This window comes from Eucyclogobius newberryi, unplaced genomic scaffold (assembly GCF_026437365.1).
Source record: "Eucyclogobius newberryi isolate DKJ021-1_F unplaced genomic scaffold, fEucNew1.0.hap1 SCAF_24, whole genome shotgun sequence".
Classification (NCBI taxonomy): domain Eukaryota; kingdom Metazoa; phylum Chordata; class Actinopteri; order Gobiiformes; family Gobiidae; genus Eucyclogobius; species Eucyclogobius newberryi.
This window is the reverse complement of record NW_027315879.1, coordinates 379605-397146: the sequence shown is the minus strand read 5'-3', so window position 1 is coordinate 397146 and position 17542 is coordinate 379605. Positions and strand designations below refer to the sequence as shown.

At 43.2% G+C, this 17542-nt stretch overlaps 1 protein-coding gene across 1 annotated transcript in view; it reads right to left on the bottom strand.

Annotated features, from left to right (window-relative positions):
- Nucleotides 1-5461, bottom strand: part of vps52 (VPS52 subunit of GARP complex) — a 96746-nt gene extending 91285 nt beyond the window's left edge. The window contains exon 1 of the mRNA XM_072459616.1: nt 5307-5461. Within this exon, the coding sequence (XP_072315717.1) occupies nt 5307-5417 (111 nt within the window). The 5' untranslated portion in view covers nt 5418-5461. The remainder of the gene's footprint in view (nt 1-5306) is intronic.
- Between the last annotated feature and the right edge of the window lie 12081 nt (nt 5462-17542).

Genomic DNA, 17542 nt, shown 5'->3' with positions numbered 1-17542 from the left:
GAATCGGGCAAATGTAGAAGGCAAAGTCCAGGAGGAGACTCTGCATATTGCCTCCAGGGGCACTCTGCTCATGGCCACCCAGGAGGTGGACAGGCTTCTGGCCAAGTGCATTTCACACCATCTGGAGGCTGGCGCTTCTGAGAAACATAAGACTGCTCAACGGCCTCAACCACCCATCGGGCAAGGAGCTGCTTAGAAAGTGCTTGACCATTTCTAGGGTCATCATAGCACACAAAGAGATAATCTGACTTCAGAAGAGGTGTCGTGGCTCATATGCTAACCTCCAAGGTCCGGATAGGGTAGAGTGTTTAACCAGGAGCCCCACTGTCTAACTGTGCAAGTTGGAGGGTCTGAGTGCTACTCGAAGAAAACACATTAGGAAGGAAAGAGGTATCCGGTCAAAGAGTGACCCCCAAACCCTCAGCATTCCACCTGCAGCAGGACTCACCAACAGGCAAGGCTTGTAGTTCCCCGACCCGCTTGTCTGAAGCCATAGCCAGGAGAAAGGTGGTCTTGATCAAACAGTTCAAACATAGGAGTTTGCAGTTCATCCAACACCTGGGATGCTGCGCGCTGATTGGTCCACTAAGTTTGTGTGCTTGGCTCTGATTGGCTGCCGAGCCGTGGTCCGGAGAAGGCTGAAGCTCCACGTTTGGCAAACCTCCACGTTTTTCCGCACACGGCCGAGAGGGGCACGCTGAGCGCTGTCTGGCGTAAATTACGGCGCTCGTTTACGGCGCACGGCATAATGTCAGACGGCATAAATGTAAAAGCGCTGCTGTATTTTGTAAAAGCGTCGGAAAAAATGCAGCGATACGCATATTGGCTTTCCATAACCTTTGCGAGCGGACATTTTTTAAGTCTCCGTACCCCCGGACAAAATTATTTGACAGGGTGTTTTCAAATCCTATCTAAAAGCCTGCCACCAAGGCATCAACACGGTCATGCCAGCAAGATATTGCAGCAACATATACCTTGAGGGTCGATGGAGACTGTCCCAGTTTCAGGAGTTCCTGCAAGAATTCCAGAATGGTGGAAACCCGACAGTGTACTGTGTCCAAACCCCATCTCTGGCACCAACCATTAAAAAGCTTCCATCTATTTGCATACAACCAGCGTGTAGATGGCACCCATATCCTCACCATACTCTGAGAAAGCCATGCCGAACCCCGCAGTGGCCACACCCAGAGCTGAAGACGCCCTGAATCGGGGTGCAGAATCCTCTCTCCTCCTCTCAAACCCTGGCCAGCAAAAACAGAGCCACCAGGAAAATGCTCCCTTGTTCCCCTTGAAGAACCCTCAATAGAGTTGGGAAAATCAGAAGGAGTAGTGGAAATGCATAAAGTAGAGTTCTGGGTCAGTCGTGAGCCAGCGCACCCTGGCCCAGAGGACAGCAAGCTGTGAAATTACGGGTCGGACACGGACAATGACCGATGTGATCGAGGACAGTTTGGGGGTCTTGAACAGCCTGGCTGTAAGTGGGAGCACAGACCAGCCAGTCTTCCAGGTAAGGCAGTATTTTTAATCCCCGTGCCTGGAGGGGAGCCAGAAGACAGTGACCGAGACAGAAAAAACGGAAGGACTCGGAACTGATAATAATGACCTCGAAACACAAAGCGCAGACACTGCTGGTGGCACAATGCAATTGGGACGTGAAAATAGGCACCCCATGGACACATGGCGCTTGTATGGGCCAATGGGGCAACAATCTGAGGGTTAGGACCAGTGTGTGACCAACCAAGTGCTTCACAGCCAGTTCATCCAGATCAGTCTGTTGAAGGCGCAGATTATGCCGACAACTCCAACAGGTTGTGTGGTCAAACTTAGAAATGTTCTCGGCCTGTGAATAGTAAAGGGTGTAGGCGGATTGCTGCCCTCTGTGACTTGGTCACATGTCTTGTGTTCTATGATGCCATATTTCATAAGCATAATAAGTTTACTGCAATAACTTACAGATCATATGCCTCAAGGCAAATGTGACGTGTGGTCTCATCGGCCCATTTATAAGATCACAGATCACATGATTTTTGACGTGATTGGAGGCCGATCATCGATCGTTTTTTATTTGTGTGTCGTTTAAGCTCCTTATGAAACCCTCTGTTAAAACACCCTGATGTGGCCCTTTAAGTCCCAATGAATCCACCACCTGCCCCCGCTCACAACAACATGGAGCAGCCACGTGTTTCTGTAAACACGCACGGAACTACGAGCTCTCCCGCTGCCCTTTTAGTTCAAAGAATAATAGAGGTTCAGAGCCAAATGTGTTGTGTGTCAGCCGTATGAAGTAACACGCTCCGAGTGAGCCAAATGGTTTCTTATTGCATCCACAGTGCGCACGGACGTTTACAGGTACGCACACGCTGGTGATTTACTCAACAAAAGCGATAATTTCACACGTACCTTAAAGGTGGTATGGACGATTTTTCGGCGATTTGAGAACGCAGGCGGAAGTGCGCATGTGCACTCCCCCGTGCGGACTGATACAACACACACGTGCGTTTGTTTATTAGCGCAACGGAGCGCATCGCATCGCTCGTCTCCCGTAGATTTCTGTCCACTTCTGCGTCAGCTTGAACAGTCTTTCTCCGTCTTCATTTTGCCCCGTACACTGAGGGAACTATATTATGATAGATCCATGCGCTTAGGCACGCGGAAACGTGAGCACGAACCGCACGCGGCTGCAGGTGAGCGATAGGTGGGCTTTATGATTGATACGTGGCAATATGATTAAAAATTTGCTGAAAAAAATCATCCATACCACCTTTAAATGTAACAAGAGCCGTGGCCCTCTGAAAGTTGCTGCGTATGGAAAGTGAAAGTTCAAAGCACTTGATGGTTTTGTCAAAGTGGCGTTTGAAAGTGGCACCTCACAAACACTGCAGTCCCCCTTGCTGCTCTCTTCTGCACGTTTTCCTTCCTCAAACTGTCCACACTGCCCAGAGGATGAAAGGTTGCTCCTATAGCCACTCTCTTTGGCTGCACCAGATGCACCGCTGCATGACGCGGACATGAACGGCACAAGTATTGATTTAACTCACGCGGTTAATCGACGAGTCTAAAATGGCTTAGAAACCTCAGTTGATCCTATAAACTAGAATGGTCAAACTTCCCATTATCAAAAGCCTTTTTAAGATACATACAATGATGATCATCATCATCATCATCATCATCATCATCATCATCATCATTATCATTATTATTATGAGAAAAAAAATTGACAAAGTCAATGTGAACGGTATCGGCAGATGATCAAATATCCTGATCGGACATTGTAGAATCTACAATGTCCGATCTGAGGGAAACCATCTAGATGGTTTCCCTCAGAGGGGGCCTTTTAGTATAGCACTTCAAAAAAAGAAAAAAGGGAGATATAATTCAGGTTTTGCGTGGTCCTTATGGTAGTGGTGATTGTCTAGATCAGGGGTCCCCAACCTTTTTTGCACCACGGACCGGAATAATGTAGGTTTTATTTTCACGGACCGGTGTGCCAGTTTATGTCGCGGTCAGGTTAACTTGCGTGGAAGTGGGCGGGGCTTAGGCTTCCATTCGATTCAGCTTGGAAGACGAAATGTTCTCAAAAGACGCGTTTGTACATTATTAAGTGTACCATACCAAAAGATCCTAATTGGAGTAATATAACGTACAGTTACACGTGTCCTCATTGTTCTTCTGACTGGTGGAAGCTCATCAGATAAATACGGCAAAAATAAGTGCATAAAAATTACAACTCACCACAGGCTGAATCAGTGGGGGCCCTGCGCGTGTTTCTGTGCAATGAGATTGTCCCATCTATGTGTGATGGGAGACAATGACCCCCACAGTGTGTTTCTAGTTTTGTCTTGTAGCCGTAACTGCAGAAAAGCCTGCTTCACACAGAGAGGATGTTGGAAATGGTAGTAAGGTTTTTAGTGCTCTTGTGGCGATGTCGGGGTATTCTGGCTTAATTTTCATCCAGAATGTCAGCAGAGTTGTTGCATCAAATATAAGTTTAAGACCACCGTCATTTTCAATCTCCAACAGCTGATCCACTTGTTGCACATGCTCAATTCGCCCGGTTTAATGGGTCGTGGATCCTTTGATACGCAGTTCGCGGATCTTTTGCGCACGGGAAGTAGCGCTCAAACTCTTGTAAAAGTAAAAACAGGTGATCGCGTAGCAGCTGCAGAATAATGGCCCAGGTGACGAGCCCCCCCGCGCCCCCCGGCCGGCGCCGGTGCGTGTTTACACAAAGGAAGAACTCATGAAACGGCGGAGTATCGTCGTCTTACCCGGAGATCGTCACGTTATCCCGGAGGACATCCTAAGGAAAACGCAAAGTTTGACATGGTCTATAGGAGGTCTTCTACTGAGTGTTTTTCAAACTTCCTATAAGTAATCTGTTCTTTTCTTCTGTATCTACCTCTGTATCTACCTGCGTTGCAACAATGAAATTTCCCCATGTGGGACAATAAAGGAATATCTTATCTTAAAATCCTCGCTGGCTCCTCGACTGGTCCTCACTTGGCCTTTTCCCCTTTGCAAAAATGCTCTCCAAAGATTTTTTGTTTTTTACTCATTTTCACGAGCTTTTGGGTCTACTTTTGGGCAGCGCGTTTGATGCGACGCATCCGCGATGACGTATCATGTATAATGCACGTATCAGTTGTTATCACGCAGGACAAGAGCAGAGATATAATATACTTGCCATTATATTTAGTGGATTTCATTGGCAATTTCATATAAGGCTTTTCATTATATATCCACAGACAAGCTTATTAGTGTCAAGAGGAACAGGCGAAAGTTACGTCGGAGAAGATGCTGTCACTGAGACATTATTTCCACCACCAACCACCGGTACCGGTCCCCGGCCCGGTGGTTGGGGACCCCTGGTCTAGATGGCTGTGTGGTTCGGCTATGCTAAAGCAATGGCGGAAGCTGTAATAAAAGCTGTTTGGGAAATCCCCAATGGGGGTTCTAATTTAATGCAACACAGAACATTAAACTTATTATAAAAATGCCTCACAAAATGTTTTATCATATTTCATTATTTGTTTATAGTCATCTTTTCTTGTTTAGTTTATTTTATTTCAGTTTTATTTATTACTGAAACATGAATGCCATATTATTTGTGAATATTGTAAACACTATGTTATCTGTAGCTTTAAATGTCGATTTAATAATAAAAGGGAACTATTGTGTGAAAATATGGTCTAATGTCATTCTTGTGAGTTTGACAGAGAGCTAATGCTAACAGCTAATCTGAAAACAAACCAGCATCAAGCTACTGTATGTACATAGGACACAAGATATTTCACCAGGAGACTCACCTCGTCCTGTAAATACGCCATGGCGCTCTCGGTCGGGATCACAGTTGTGTTCACTTCCAGAGCCGGGTTTAGAGCCGGGTTTAGAGCCGCTTCTTTCGTGAGCTCCGCCATCGCCTCTGCGCCGCGGAACCAAGCTCTGTAAAGTTTGCGCCAAGAAATCGTTCCGCTGCTGTTCATGATAACGTTTAAAAAAAAAAATCCTCATTTTTTTATTACCAGTCAAATTATGAACAAACGGACATTCCTTTTGTGATAACTGTAACACAGTAATGTACGCAGGCTAGATATTATTTCATTGTAATATTTTCAGGAGGCTTCACGTCGAACATGTTTAAACAACGGACACTTGTTCCCCTTGATGTCATGTCCGGGTGTTCTGTCTAGATCACGTAAACGTCAGCCATACGTAACTTCCGGTGTCCCCGCTCCCTTTTGGGTGAAACCAAATAAGATAAGATAACTTTTATTTGTCCCACAATGGAGAAATTCCATGTGTTGCAACACAGATTAGGCACAGAAGTTTATTGTTTTTTTTGTTTACAGTTAACTTAGAAAAATTAGACACTGAGAAAAATATTGCACCAGGGATAATTGACAATAATGTATTACACATGAGTATGACAGTATTAGACATGATTATGACAGTATTGGACATGATTATGAAGCTGAATGACACATGTTCAGGGCTAACAGTGTTTGTTATAAAGTCTGACAGCAGCAGAAGGAAAGGCCTGTGAAACTTCACACAGCGAGGGTGGATCAGTCTGTCACTGGAGCTGCTCTCCAGAGCTGTGAGAGATGTGAGTTTAGCCAGGACCCTTCTGTCCGCCACCTTTGATCTCAGTCCAAAACAAGAACAGTTTCTTTCCCTCTGCCGTTGAACTAATAAACACTACCTAAGCACCTTGCACTCACTGCACTGTCACTTCCTATGCACTACTTAACTTTATATTTTATTATGTACACATCACCACTTCCTATTGCACTACATAACCTTATACTCGATATTTTTATGTACATATCATGCCGCTTAGTATTCAGTGTTCAAATATTTTGTTGCACCAAATCACCAGGACAAGTTCCTATGTCTGTGAATTTTGTTTATCGACAAATGGCAATAGACCTTATTCTAATTCTGACAATCCCAAAACACATGATAGTGGTTTGCCTCCTGCTGCCACATCCTCTCCAACAGTCTGCATTTCCCTGTGATGCCCTGTAATGGGAACTTTGACATGGGCTTATAAAGAAACCAGATAATATGTGTCTGATTTATTGCTGTTTCTGTGGATGTCAATGATGGAGGAAATTAGCTCAGTCTAACTAACTGTAGGTACATATGTATGTGCATAAACAGTACGTATAGTGGGTATGCACATGCATGTAAGATAAGATATTCCTTTATTGTCCCACATGGGGAAATTTCATTGGTGCAACGCAGGTAGATACAGAGGTAGATACAGAAGAACAGAACAGATCACTTATAGGAAGTCTGAAAAACACTTTCAGTAGAAGATCTCTTATAAACAAAAACTCCCATAGACAAATAAATAAATACATAAATACCATTGCATGTGATCACGACAGTAATTGCACATGAATATGTGTCACGACAGCACATAGATTGCACATGTATCTATACATATATATGAATATTTGTCTTACCTGGACAACAGGGGGATTTTTTATTTTTTGCATGATTATTATTGCTGTGGTCATTGCTGCTGTTGATTTTATTATTGTTATTACTTTCATGTATGACTACAGCTATGAGTTTTCCTGGTTATATATATCATTCACCTTTTTCTTATTTTTTTATTCTTGCGTGTTTGTGTGTGTGTGTGTGTGTGTACGTGTGTGTATACGTGCGTGTGTGTACGTGCATGTGCGTGTGTGTACGTGTGTGTGTGTGTGTATATACATGCGTGTACGTGTGTGTACGTGCGTGTACGTGTGTGTGTGTGTACATGTGTGTGTGTGTGTGTACGTGCGTGTACATGTGTGTACGTGCGTGTGTGTGTGTGGTGTGTGTACGTGTGTGTGTACGTGTGTGTGTACGTGCGTGCGTGCGTGTACGTGTGTGTGTGTACGTATGTACGTGCGTGCGTGTGTGTGTGTGTGTGTGTGTGCGTGCGTGCATGCGTGTGTGTGTGTGTGTGTGTACGTGCGTGCGTGTGTGTGTGTGTACGTGTGTGTGCGTGCGTGCGTGCGTGTGTGCGTGCGTGCATGCGTGCGTGTGTGTGTGTGTGTGTGCTTGGAATGGATGGGAGCGGAGGGGGAGGGGAAGTTAGGAAAAAATGCATTTGTGCATTTGTTTTTTGAGCCTCCTTGTAATGTGATGATGTCAATGACAAATTGCATAAAAACTTGATCAAAATAAAAATAAATAAACGAGACACACATTTCCAAGATTTATAAGCTTTAATGAATGTTTCAGTCAAGATGGTCGTCATCATTTTTAAATAACTCCTTATTTGTAAACACCCATAAAAGTCCTGTTTCTCTAAGTCAAAGGATTCTTTCAACTCATCAAAGCTCTTCAGAGGATTCTCCTTTATAATCTGGTAAAAGAGCTTTATACTTTTTGTTGTCCAGACTTTGAATCTTGAGTCAGTGCTGTTAAGTGTGGAATTTTGATTGTAAGATTTGAACATCTTTGTTTAGTTTGTATGTTTTGATCAGCTCCATGTTGTAAGAACAGATTTCACCAAAGGGTTCTCCATCTGCCCCAAATGTGTCTCATCTGCCAGTAAGGCCTGGACAGGGACCCCCGGCACAACATTAATATCAATATTTTTCCATTGAGCTTCATATTCTGGATCAGACCAGCAAGGCTCTGATCTGAGCTGAAATAAAGTCATTTTTCAAACAAAGTAAATCCCGCCTCCTATTTCTTTTGATAATTGAAAAGTCTTGAATCGAATATGGGTTTTTCCCTTGCCAAATATATCTTGAGATTGCTTTATTCCACTCATCAAACAGCCGGTTGGGGATGGAAACTGGAAGAGCCTGGAACAGATTGAGAAATCTGGGCAAAACATTAATTTTTCTAGTTTCAATCCTTTGACTTGGACTTAAGGTCCTTTTTTAAAGTAGTAAAAAGAGGGGTATAATTTTTCTCCATAATTGTTGATAGCAGCACCACCCCTAAATATCTAAGCTAGTCCGTTTGCCATTGAAATGGAAAGGTCTTTCTAAAGGTCAGAGGGTGATGCCAGCATGAAATAATTTCAGTTTTTTGTACATTCATTTTGTATCCAGGCATTGGACCAATTTCTTGGATAAAATGCATCACATTACGTATGGGAATTTCACGTTTGGTCAAATACAATAGAACATCATTTGCAGCAGACAATTTTATGTTCCGTCCCATCAATTATAACACCGTGAATTGTTTTTGCTTGTCTAATCAATTGGGCTGATGGTTCCAAATACAAAGCAAACAGGAGGGGGGACCAGTCACAGCCCTGCCTAACCCTCCTTCCCATAGTCAGTGGATCTAACAAATGACCATTGAGTTTATTTCTTGATGTTGGATAAAAGTAGTCCCAGGCAAATAAATTCAAGGCCTTTATTTCAGATGAAAGAAAACAGAAACCTCAGAATAAAAACAAAATTAAAAGTGCAAAGTGGAATAACTAATTGTTCTCTTAAATAAATTATTAAAAAACTAAAATGTGCAAACAGAGCATCGACTTAACATTCTCTCATCTGTGTTCTTAAAATAAGAAGGTCCCAGCCCAAAAAAAAGGAAGGCCGACTTTTCAAAAAAAAAAGTGTCTTTTTAGGGGGAGAAATGCAAACAGAACTGAGTAGCAGGGTCAGTTGTCTCAAAATGCTCTTTTAATGCAGCATTTCCCTGCAGATCAATGAGCTCAAGCTGTAGAGATCCTGCATGTGCCACTTGAATGTCTGAGTCACTTCCTTCCAAAATCCTCTGACTTCTCTGATGAGGAAAGGATTCTGAATTAACCCAAAACTTCATTAATGATATTGCACGCTTTACAATAATCAAAATGGTGAAGGTTTATGTGGCAGTTGAGTGCAGGGCAGGGGTGGCCAACCAGTCAGAGACGAAGAGCCACATTTTTTACTGTGTTACCGCAAAGAGCCACATCATACACATGGCACACATGAACATCACCCCATCCCTTCCTCTTACACACACACCTCTGCTCAGCCAGATTATTATTATTATTAACAATATCATGTCACACACCAACATGATAATGACAGAAACTGACTCCTACAGTACTAAGACCACAAGCCAGTCATTTTCAACAACGAACATTGTGTGTCTCACACACACAAACTCTCAGTTCAACAAAGTCCACAATCAGAAACATCATCATTTACAAGAGTGTTTTTCACTTACTATGCATGTTGCTTAATGCGACTTCTGGCATTCCTTGCCTTGAACAATCCTCTTCAAATCTGGCTTGAAAAATATAAACTTTCCCACTCTGTTAAAAACGTCCTGTGTTCATCTTCATATTTTCTTTAAGTTGTGCATTTTTTCCTGCCATTTTGAGAGCGAAATTGACACCTGCTTTGCGGAATTTCAACTCATGCGCGTTTGATGAAAATACCATATTGAAGTTCAATATTGGTGGTTTTCTTTCTTCCTGTATTTTGGACGGGGTATTTCGAAAAGTGGACGGGCATTTTCAAGTGCAAGGACGGGGTCATTTTTATTAATACATCTTAGAAAAAAGGGAATATTATCAGTAAATCGGGCCGGGAAGCGTTTGATTAAAGGTGCCATAACGTGCTTTTTTTCACGTTTTGTAGTCTATCCTAAGTGTATCATTGATAATAATAAGGGTTGTGCAACACCCTTAACATAATAGTTAAGAAATATCACCCAGACCTTGGACCCCCTCACCAACCCGGAAATGCAGACGGCTTGGTTTGATATTCGCCCCCACCCTTGCGAAGAGCGATCTGGCTCCCCCGCCCAACCCGTGACGTAGTCTTAGAGAGCGTGTTTGCCCCGCCCACCCGTGACGTAGTCTCAGAGCGCGTGTGTGCCCCGCCCAACCCGTGACGTAGTCTCAGAGAGCGTGTGTGTGCCCCGCCCACCCGTGACATAGCCCCACAGCTCTGCTCCGCGATGCTCCGCTCCTGCCGCGCGACTGAGTGAGAAACAATAGAACTTCAGATCAACACTACTTTGAGCCTAAATAAATCTGGTGTTTATTCTACAGCGTGCGCAGAACAGATATATCTATATATGTATATATATATATATATATATATATAGTCTTAGACTTATGTCCATTGCGCTCTTATTTCCTGGTTTTTCGGTATCGGATAGAACTTCTCTCCGTTTATTTTCCCGGTTGCTGCATCAACTGCCACATAAAACACTCTGGGTACATATATGAAGCACAAATAGCAATGTAAGAAGGTTAAAAGCTCTGAAAAGTTGATTTAGCATGTTATGGGACCTTTAAAGTCCGAGTCTGCCCGCGCCATGACAGTTTACTGTTTCCAAGTGAAATATTGCATGCTGCGCACTGATTGGTCGACAAAGTTTGTGTGCTTTGCTCTGATTGGCTGCCGAGCCGTGGTCCGGAGAATGCCGAAGCTGCCGAGAGGCGCAGGAAAGTGAATATGACAGGCGTGCGGTCGAGCGTCTCCGCTCACGCAGAGCGCCGTCTGGCACAACACAAACACAAATGTTGATGTGAACGTAAAAGAGCCGCATGCGCGGGTTGGCCAGGCCTTTGTTGATCTGAAGTTCTGTCGTTTGTCACTCACTCCCACGGCAGAGGGAGCGGCGCAGGGCGGAGCTGACAGCTGTTCAGCCCCGTGCAGGTGCGCTCAACCCCGGGCATGCCGTAAATGCTCCATGAAAATGACTTTATCTCGTGAATTTACCACCGGTCACGGGTCCGGACAGAACCATCACTCGGTCGCGCACATGCCTCTGTCTCTAGCGTAAAAAGCGTAGCTCCATGGCGTAAACACTACGTTCAAAAGGGCGCTTTCTGGAGCGCCCATCAGTCGCTATTTTCCTATGGAGAAAACCATAGTGACGTAGTCACTTTTGATTGTGATTTGATTGGATAAAAATCCCGTGGGGCGCTTTTCAAACCGCCCCACGGCTACGTAGAAAAGTGACACAGGCTGCGCCAGGCAGCAGACCATGCACCGCGCAAACAAAGTATACATATATATCTATTTATAGATATATATTATTATTTTACACATTCACACTAATAAGAATATAAGATATTTTTGAATAAATTATATTGTTTTTAGACACAAAAGAAATTGACGTAGTTGGCAGATTGACAGGGGGGGCGGCGCCCCAGCGCCCTTAATGGACCAGCCGCTGCTGTCTGTCTTGCTTCTTTCTCATGAACTCAAGGCCAACCTATCTGTTATCTGTCTCAGCTGAAGTAATACCACCTGCTTTCTGACCACAACATTGTCATATTAGGAATGTACAGAGAAAGTCCATCTCTGTGAAAGAGTACTGCGAGAGGCTGGTCCCGAGACACTCAACCTTCATGAATATTCATATTCTGTGTGTGTTAAGAGAATGAGGGAAAGTGTTCCAAGCAGAGCGCCTGGTGAAACGTTGTGTGTGAGGTATAGTTTACGCTGAACAATTTGTATTAGTTTGCAATTGTTAGGGAAATAAATTCTTCTTCATACGAACACGTCCTGTCTTGTTTTCTCAGATATATTGAATCCAACAGGCACAATCCAATCGGTCCTTCCCTTCTTTTGGTATCAGGGATATGATGGCCTCTTTCCAACTAGGGGGGGTCTGAGTTTTCTTAAGTGTCCAGTCAAAAGTTGCCAACAGGAAAGGAGTCGGTGTAATCCCTCATTCGTCCAGGCGTGTTCCATAGTAGAAAAAGCTTCAGTTGTGGTCATCTGGACTCAGTTAGAAAAATTTAGACGTTTCGACTCTCATCCAAGAGTCATTGTCAATAAGAGAATTTAGGTCGAGAACTCCGATATTTGTACTGTTCTGTGGTAAGACCCGCCCATTGGGCGGAGCCTTCCTGAAGTGGAAAGAGTTGTTTGTTTCAACAGAAACTTACCCTCTTTGTGTCTACCGAGCTAGCCTATTCAGCCCTTTAATGGGCTATTAGTCTCCCCTTTGTCTTTGTGAGACCCTGGCTCACCCACCCTGAGTACCTGATTAGCATCTAAATGTCCTGGTCCTGGTCCTCTACCTCTCCAGGGGTTCAGTATACCATTGTAGACTACAGGAAGATTGAATCTTAGCCCTCCATTTCTGTTTAAAGAAGGTTTTTCTTTTTTAACAAAAATAGCTTCCTTGACTCCTCTTTCAAACCATCTTTTCTCCTGCTTAAAACCTTCACCTCACCGTCTTCAAACGAGTGATTAGAGGCTTCAAGATGCAGATGCACGGCGCTCTGAGGTCCTGAACTTGTATTTCTTCTGTGCTGATAGAGCCTCTTGTGTAGAGGCTGTTTAGTCTCACTATGTAACGTTCTTTACAGCTTTCTTCACTGCATTGGATCGAATAAACTACATTGCTCTGTTTTTGAGTCGGCAACTTGTCCTTAGGGTGAACCAGTTTTTGTCTTAAAGTGTTTCCTGGTTTAAAATAAACAGGGACTTTGTGTTGTCTAAAAATTCTCTGCAGTTTTTCCGACAGGCCAGACACATAAGGGATAGAAACACCGTTCCTTCTCTGTTCTGTTTCCCTTTTGTCCTGTTTCTTGGTTCTCTTCACTCTGTTGAGAGCCCAAGCGGGGTAACCACAGGCTGAGAGGGCATTTCGGACATGTTTTTCCTCTTTCTTCTTGCCCTCTGAGCTGGTGGGCACACCTTGAGCTCTGTGTTGTAAGGTTCTGATCACACCCAGCTTGTGCTGTAGTGGGTGGTTAGAACCAAAGAGCAGATACTGGTCCGTGTGTGTAGGTTTCCTATATACTTCTATTTGGAGTTTCCCGTCCTCTCCTCTGATCGTGGAACAATCAAGAAAGGCCAAGCGGTTCTCCTTAGCGTCTTCTCTTGTAAACCTGATATGTGGGTCCACAGCATTGATGTGATCAGAGAAGGTTTCCAGCTCTTGTTTCTTGATTGTTACAAATGGATCATCAACATAGCGAAGCCACAGCTTTGGGGCAATACCTGAGAAGGAGGCTAGTGCCTTCTTCTCAAAGTGCTCCATGTACAGGTTGGCCACTATGGGAGAGACGGGCGAGCCCATGGCACAGCCATGAATCTGTCTGTAAAATTGTCCCCAGAATTGAAAGTAAGTGGTGTTCAGACAGATGTCCAACAGTTTGCACATGTGTCAGTTTGGTCCTTTCCTGTAGGGTGGGGTCTTCCTGCAGTCTGGTCCTCACTGCTGCTACTGCCTCAGCGGTCGGGATGCAGGTGAACAGGGACACAACATCATATGAAATCATGAGGTCATCTGGCTCCAGTTGGAGATGTTTCACTTTATCCACAAAGTTGTGCGTGTTTTCCACATGATGTTCCGAATTCCCCACAAGTGGAGCCAATATAGTTGTTAAATGCTTGGCCACATTGTAAGTGATGGAATCTGTGCTGCACACTATGGGTCTGAGTGGAACATCCTTTTTGTGTATTTTTGGAAGGCCATAAATGCATGGCATGGCTTCCCCTGGATACAGTCTGTAATACAGAGGCCGGTCTATCACTTCCTCTTTTTCCAGTCTATCACTTTCTTCTTGTAGCCACTGGTCGGATCTCTTTTCAAGCGTTCGTAAGGCTCCTCCCAATGGGCTGGACTTACCACAGAATAGTACAAATATCGGAGTTCTCGACCTAAATTCTCTTATTGACAATGACTCTTGGATGAGAGTCGAAACGTCTAAATTTTTCTAACTGAGTCCAGATGACCACAACTGAAGCTTTTTCTACAACAGGAAAGGAGTAAGTGTGTGTTTTTAAAACTTTATACCACTCTGAGGTGAACCCATCAATCCCCGGAGATGTATTGTTCTTTAATCTTTTGATTGCACCTTGAATTTGCAAAACTGTTATTCAGCTCCTAATTTTTTATTTTGTTCTTCTGACATAACTGGCAAATTGAGGGTGTCCAGAAAGGAACTTATATCATGTTCTTTATCATCTGGATTTTTTTTAATATAAAAGGATAAAAAATGTTCTTTCAGCTTGTTGTTTTCTAAGTTCCAAGATAGTGATTTAGAAAATGTGGGAAAATTTGAATTTTTCTTGCAGGTCATTTAATTTTTTCTCCCTTTGTTTGTTTTTTTCGGTGGCTCTGGCTATAATTTGTCCTCTCAAGACTGCTTTGGAAGCATCCCAAAGGATGGGTGGATACATTTTCCTATATATAATTTTCCTCCAGATAAGTAATTTTTTTTCCAGATAAGAAATTTTTTCCTTAACCAAAGTTTTGTTAAGCCGGCTGGCATTGAACCTGCACAGTCTTTCCTCCAAATCTACAGAAATGTAGACAGGAGCATGATCACATAAGTCTATTCTGCCTATATCTGCTTCAGTAAATCGGTCTTTATTGAGAACAAAATAGTAGTTTATTCTGTATGCGGATTCGAAAAATGGGTATACAGGCAGGTCCTAGGTCCCCAAACTTTTTTTGCACTACGGACCGGAATAATGTAGGTTTTATTTTCACGAACCGGTGTTCCAGTTTATGTCGCGGTCAGGTTAACTTGCGCGGTAATGGGCTTAGGCTTCAATTCGATTCAGCTCGGAAGACGAAACGTTCTCAAAAGATCCGTTTGTACATTATTAAGTGTACCATACCAAAAGATCCAAATTGGAGTAACATAACGTACAGTTACATGTATCCTCATTGTTCTTCTGACTGGTGGAAGCTCATCAGATAAATACGGCAAAAATAAGTGCATAAAAATTACAACTCACCACAGGCTGAATCAGTGGGGGCCCTGCGCGTGTTTCTGTGCAAGGAGGTGGTCCCATCCAGGAGTGATGGGAGACAATGACACCCGCAGTGTGTTTGAGTCCAGTTCGCTCCGCAGAAAAGCCTGCTTCACACAGAGAGGATGTTGGAAATGGTAGTAAGTGCTCTTGTCGCGATGTCGGGGTATTCTGGCTTGATTTTCAGGTTGAGTCGTTGCATGAAATATACGTTTAAGACCACCGTCATTTTCAATCTTCAACAGCTGATCCACTTGTTGCACATGCTTGATTCGCCCGGTTTAATGGGTCGTGGATCCATTGACACGCAGTTCGCGGATCTTTTGCGCACGGGAAGTAGCGCTCAAACTCTAGTAAAAGATCGCGATCACGCGATCACCTGTTTTTAAGGTGATCGCGTAGCAGTTGCAGAATGCTGGCCCAGGTGACGTGTCCTCCAAAATCCCCGCTAATGTTTGGAACATGTCATATATCAATTGATCCACTCGCCGCCGCAGTGTTGAAGGTTTCATTGTCTTGTTAGCTAGCTTTACCCCACATGTTATGCAGAGCGGACTCTGTGCGTGAGTGTCACCTGTAGTTAAGTAGGACTCTTGGTATTCAATTGTGTCTATTAAATTTAGCTTTCTTTTTCTTGGAGGTCGTGAGCTCCTCGTCTGCTCCTCACTTGGCATTTTCCCCTTTGTAAAAACGCCAAAGACTTTTGTTTTTTACTCATTTTCGCGAGCTTTTGGGTCTACTTTTGGGCAGCGTGTTTGATGCGACGCATCCGCGATGACGTATCATGTATAATGCACGTATCAGTTGTTATCACGCAGGACAAGAGCAGAGATATAATATACTTGCCATTATATTTAGTGGATTTCATTGGCAATTTCTTATAAGGCTTTTCATGGTATATCCACAGACAAGCTTATTAGTGTCATGAGTGACAGGCCAAAGTTACGTCGGAGAAGATGCTGTCACTGAGAGATTATTTCCAAAGCAAACGCATCGCGGACCGGTACCGGTCCTCGGCCCGGTGGTTGGGAACCCCTGTCCTAGGCTTAATTTCCCTTCATATGTCAATCAATCCTATATTCTTAAATAAGATACGGAACTTCTTATTTATTGTTCCTCCAGTGCCTCTTGAGTTCGACACGTCTAATGTAGGCTGAATGTGAAGATTCCAATCGCCGCCACAGATTAGGGTTCCCTCAGAGTGGTTCACAATCAGGTCCATGACATCAGCATAGAATGTGATATTGCCCCCTGGTGGAGCATACACATTTATAAGCGTGAAAACCTTTCCAATAATATTCCCCTTAACCAGCACATATCTGCCCTCTTTATCCTCACATTCAAAACTGTTCAAAAACTATTCGGTTTGAAATCAAAATTGCAAATTTTCCAGAACCCAACACAGCGCTGGACTTTTTCATTCAAACATTTAATGATATAACTGATAAACATGCCCCTTTAAAAAAATATGAATAATCCCTGGTTCTGTCCAGACATTATCTAGAGAGCGTGATAAAGCCTGGGCAGAAGCCAAGGCAACTAAATCAGCAGCAGATTGGCAGCAGTTTTGTCAAAAGCGCAATAAATATGTCACACTCGTAAAGCCAAAACATCTTACTACGTCAAACTTTCACGGAATCACAAGGCAATTCTGCTAAATTTTGGCAAACGGTTAAATCCTTATCGCAAAATTCTACCCCCTCTTTACCAAATTAAATTATTAAAGATTCAATCAGCTTGACAACAAAAAAATATATTTGTGATGCGTTTAATCAGCACTTTGCTGACGCTGGAAATATCTTTGATGCTGCTGCTCCATCTGTTGTTATTTCCCAAATACATGAGAATAGAGCTGATGATCAAGTATTTTCCCTTAAGCCCTTTACACAATATGAAGTATTAAATATGTTGCTCTCTATAGATCCAAAAAAGTCCACTGGAGCCGACACCCTCGAACCTAAGTTACTTTTGTTATCAACCCCACCAATAGTAAATTGTTTAACTCATGTTTTTAATCTCACAATACAAACCAAAAGTATCCCATTACTATGGAAAACTGCTTTTGTTCTCCCTTTGCACAAAGGAGGCCAAAAAAATGATTTGAATAATTTCCATCCAATCTCAAAACTATCCTGCCTAACAAAACTCTTGGAGAAGCTAATAAGTCCCAGGTGAGTGCTTTCTTAACCAAATATTACATTTTAAATAACTACCAGTCTGGATCTAGACCAGGGCATAGAACTATTACAGCTGCTTCCAAAGTTATAAATGATATTGCTATTGCATTGGATAATCATGAAGAATGTGAAAATCATACAATATGATTTACGTTTCTTTTTTTTAGACGC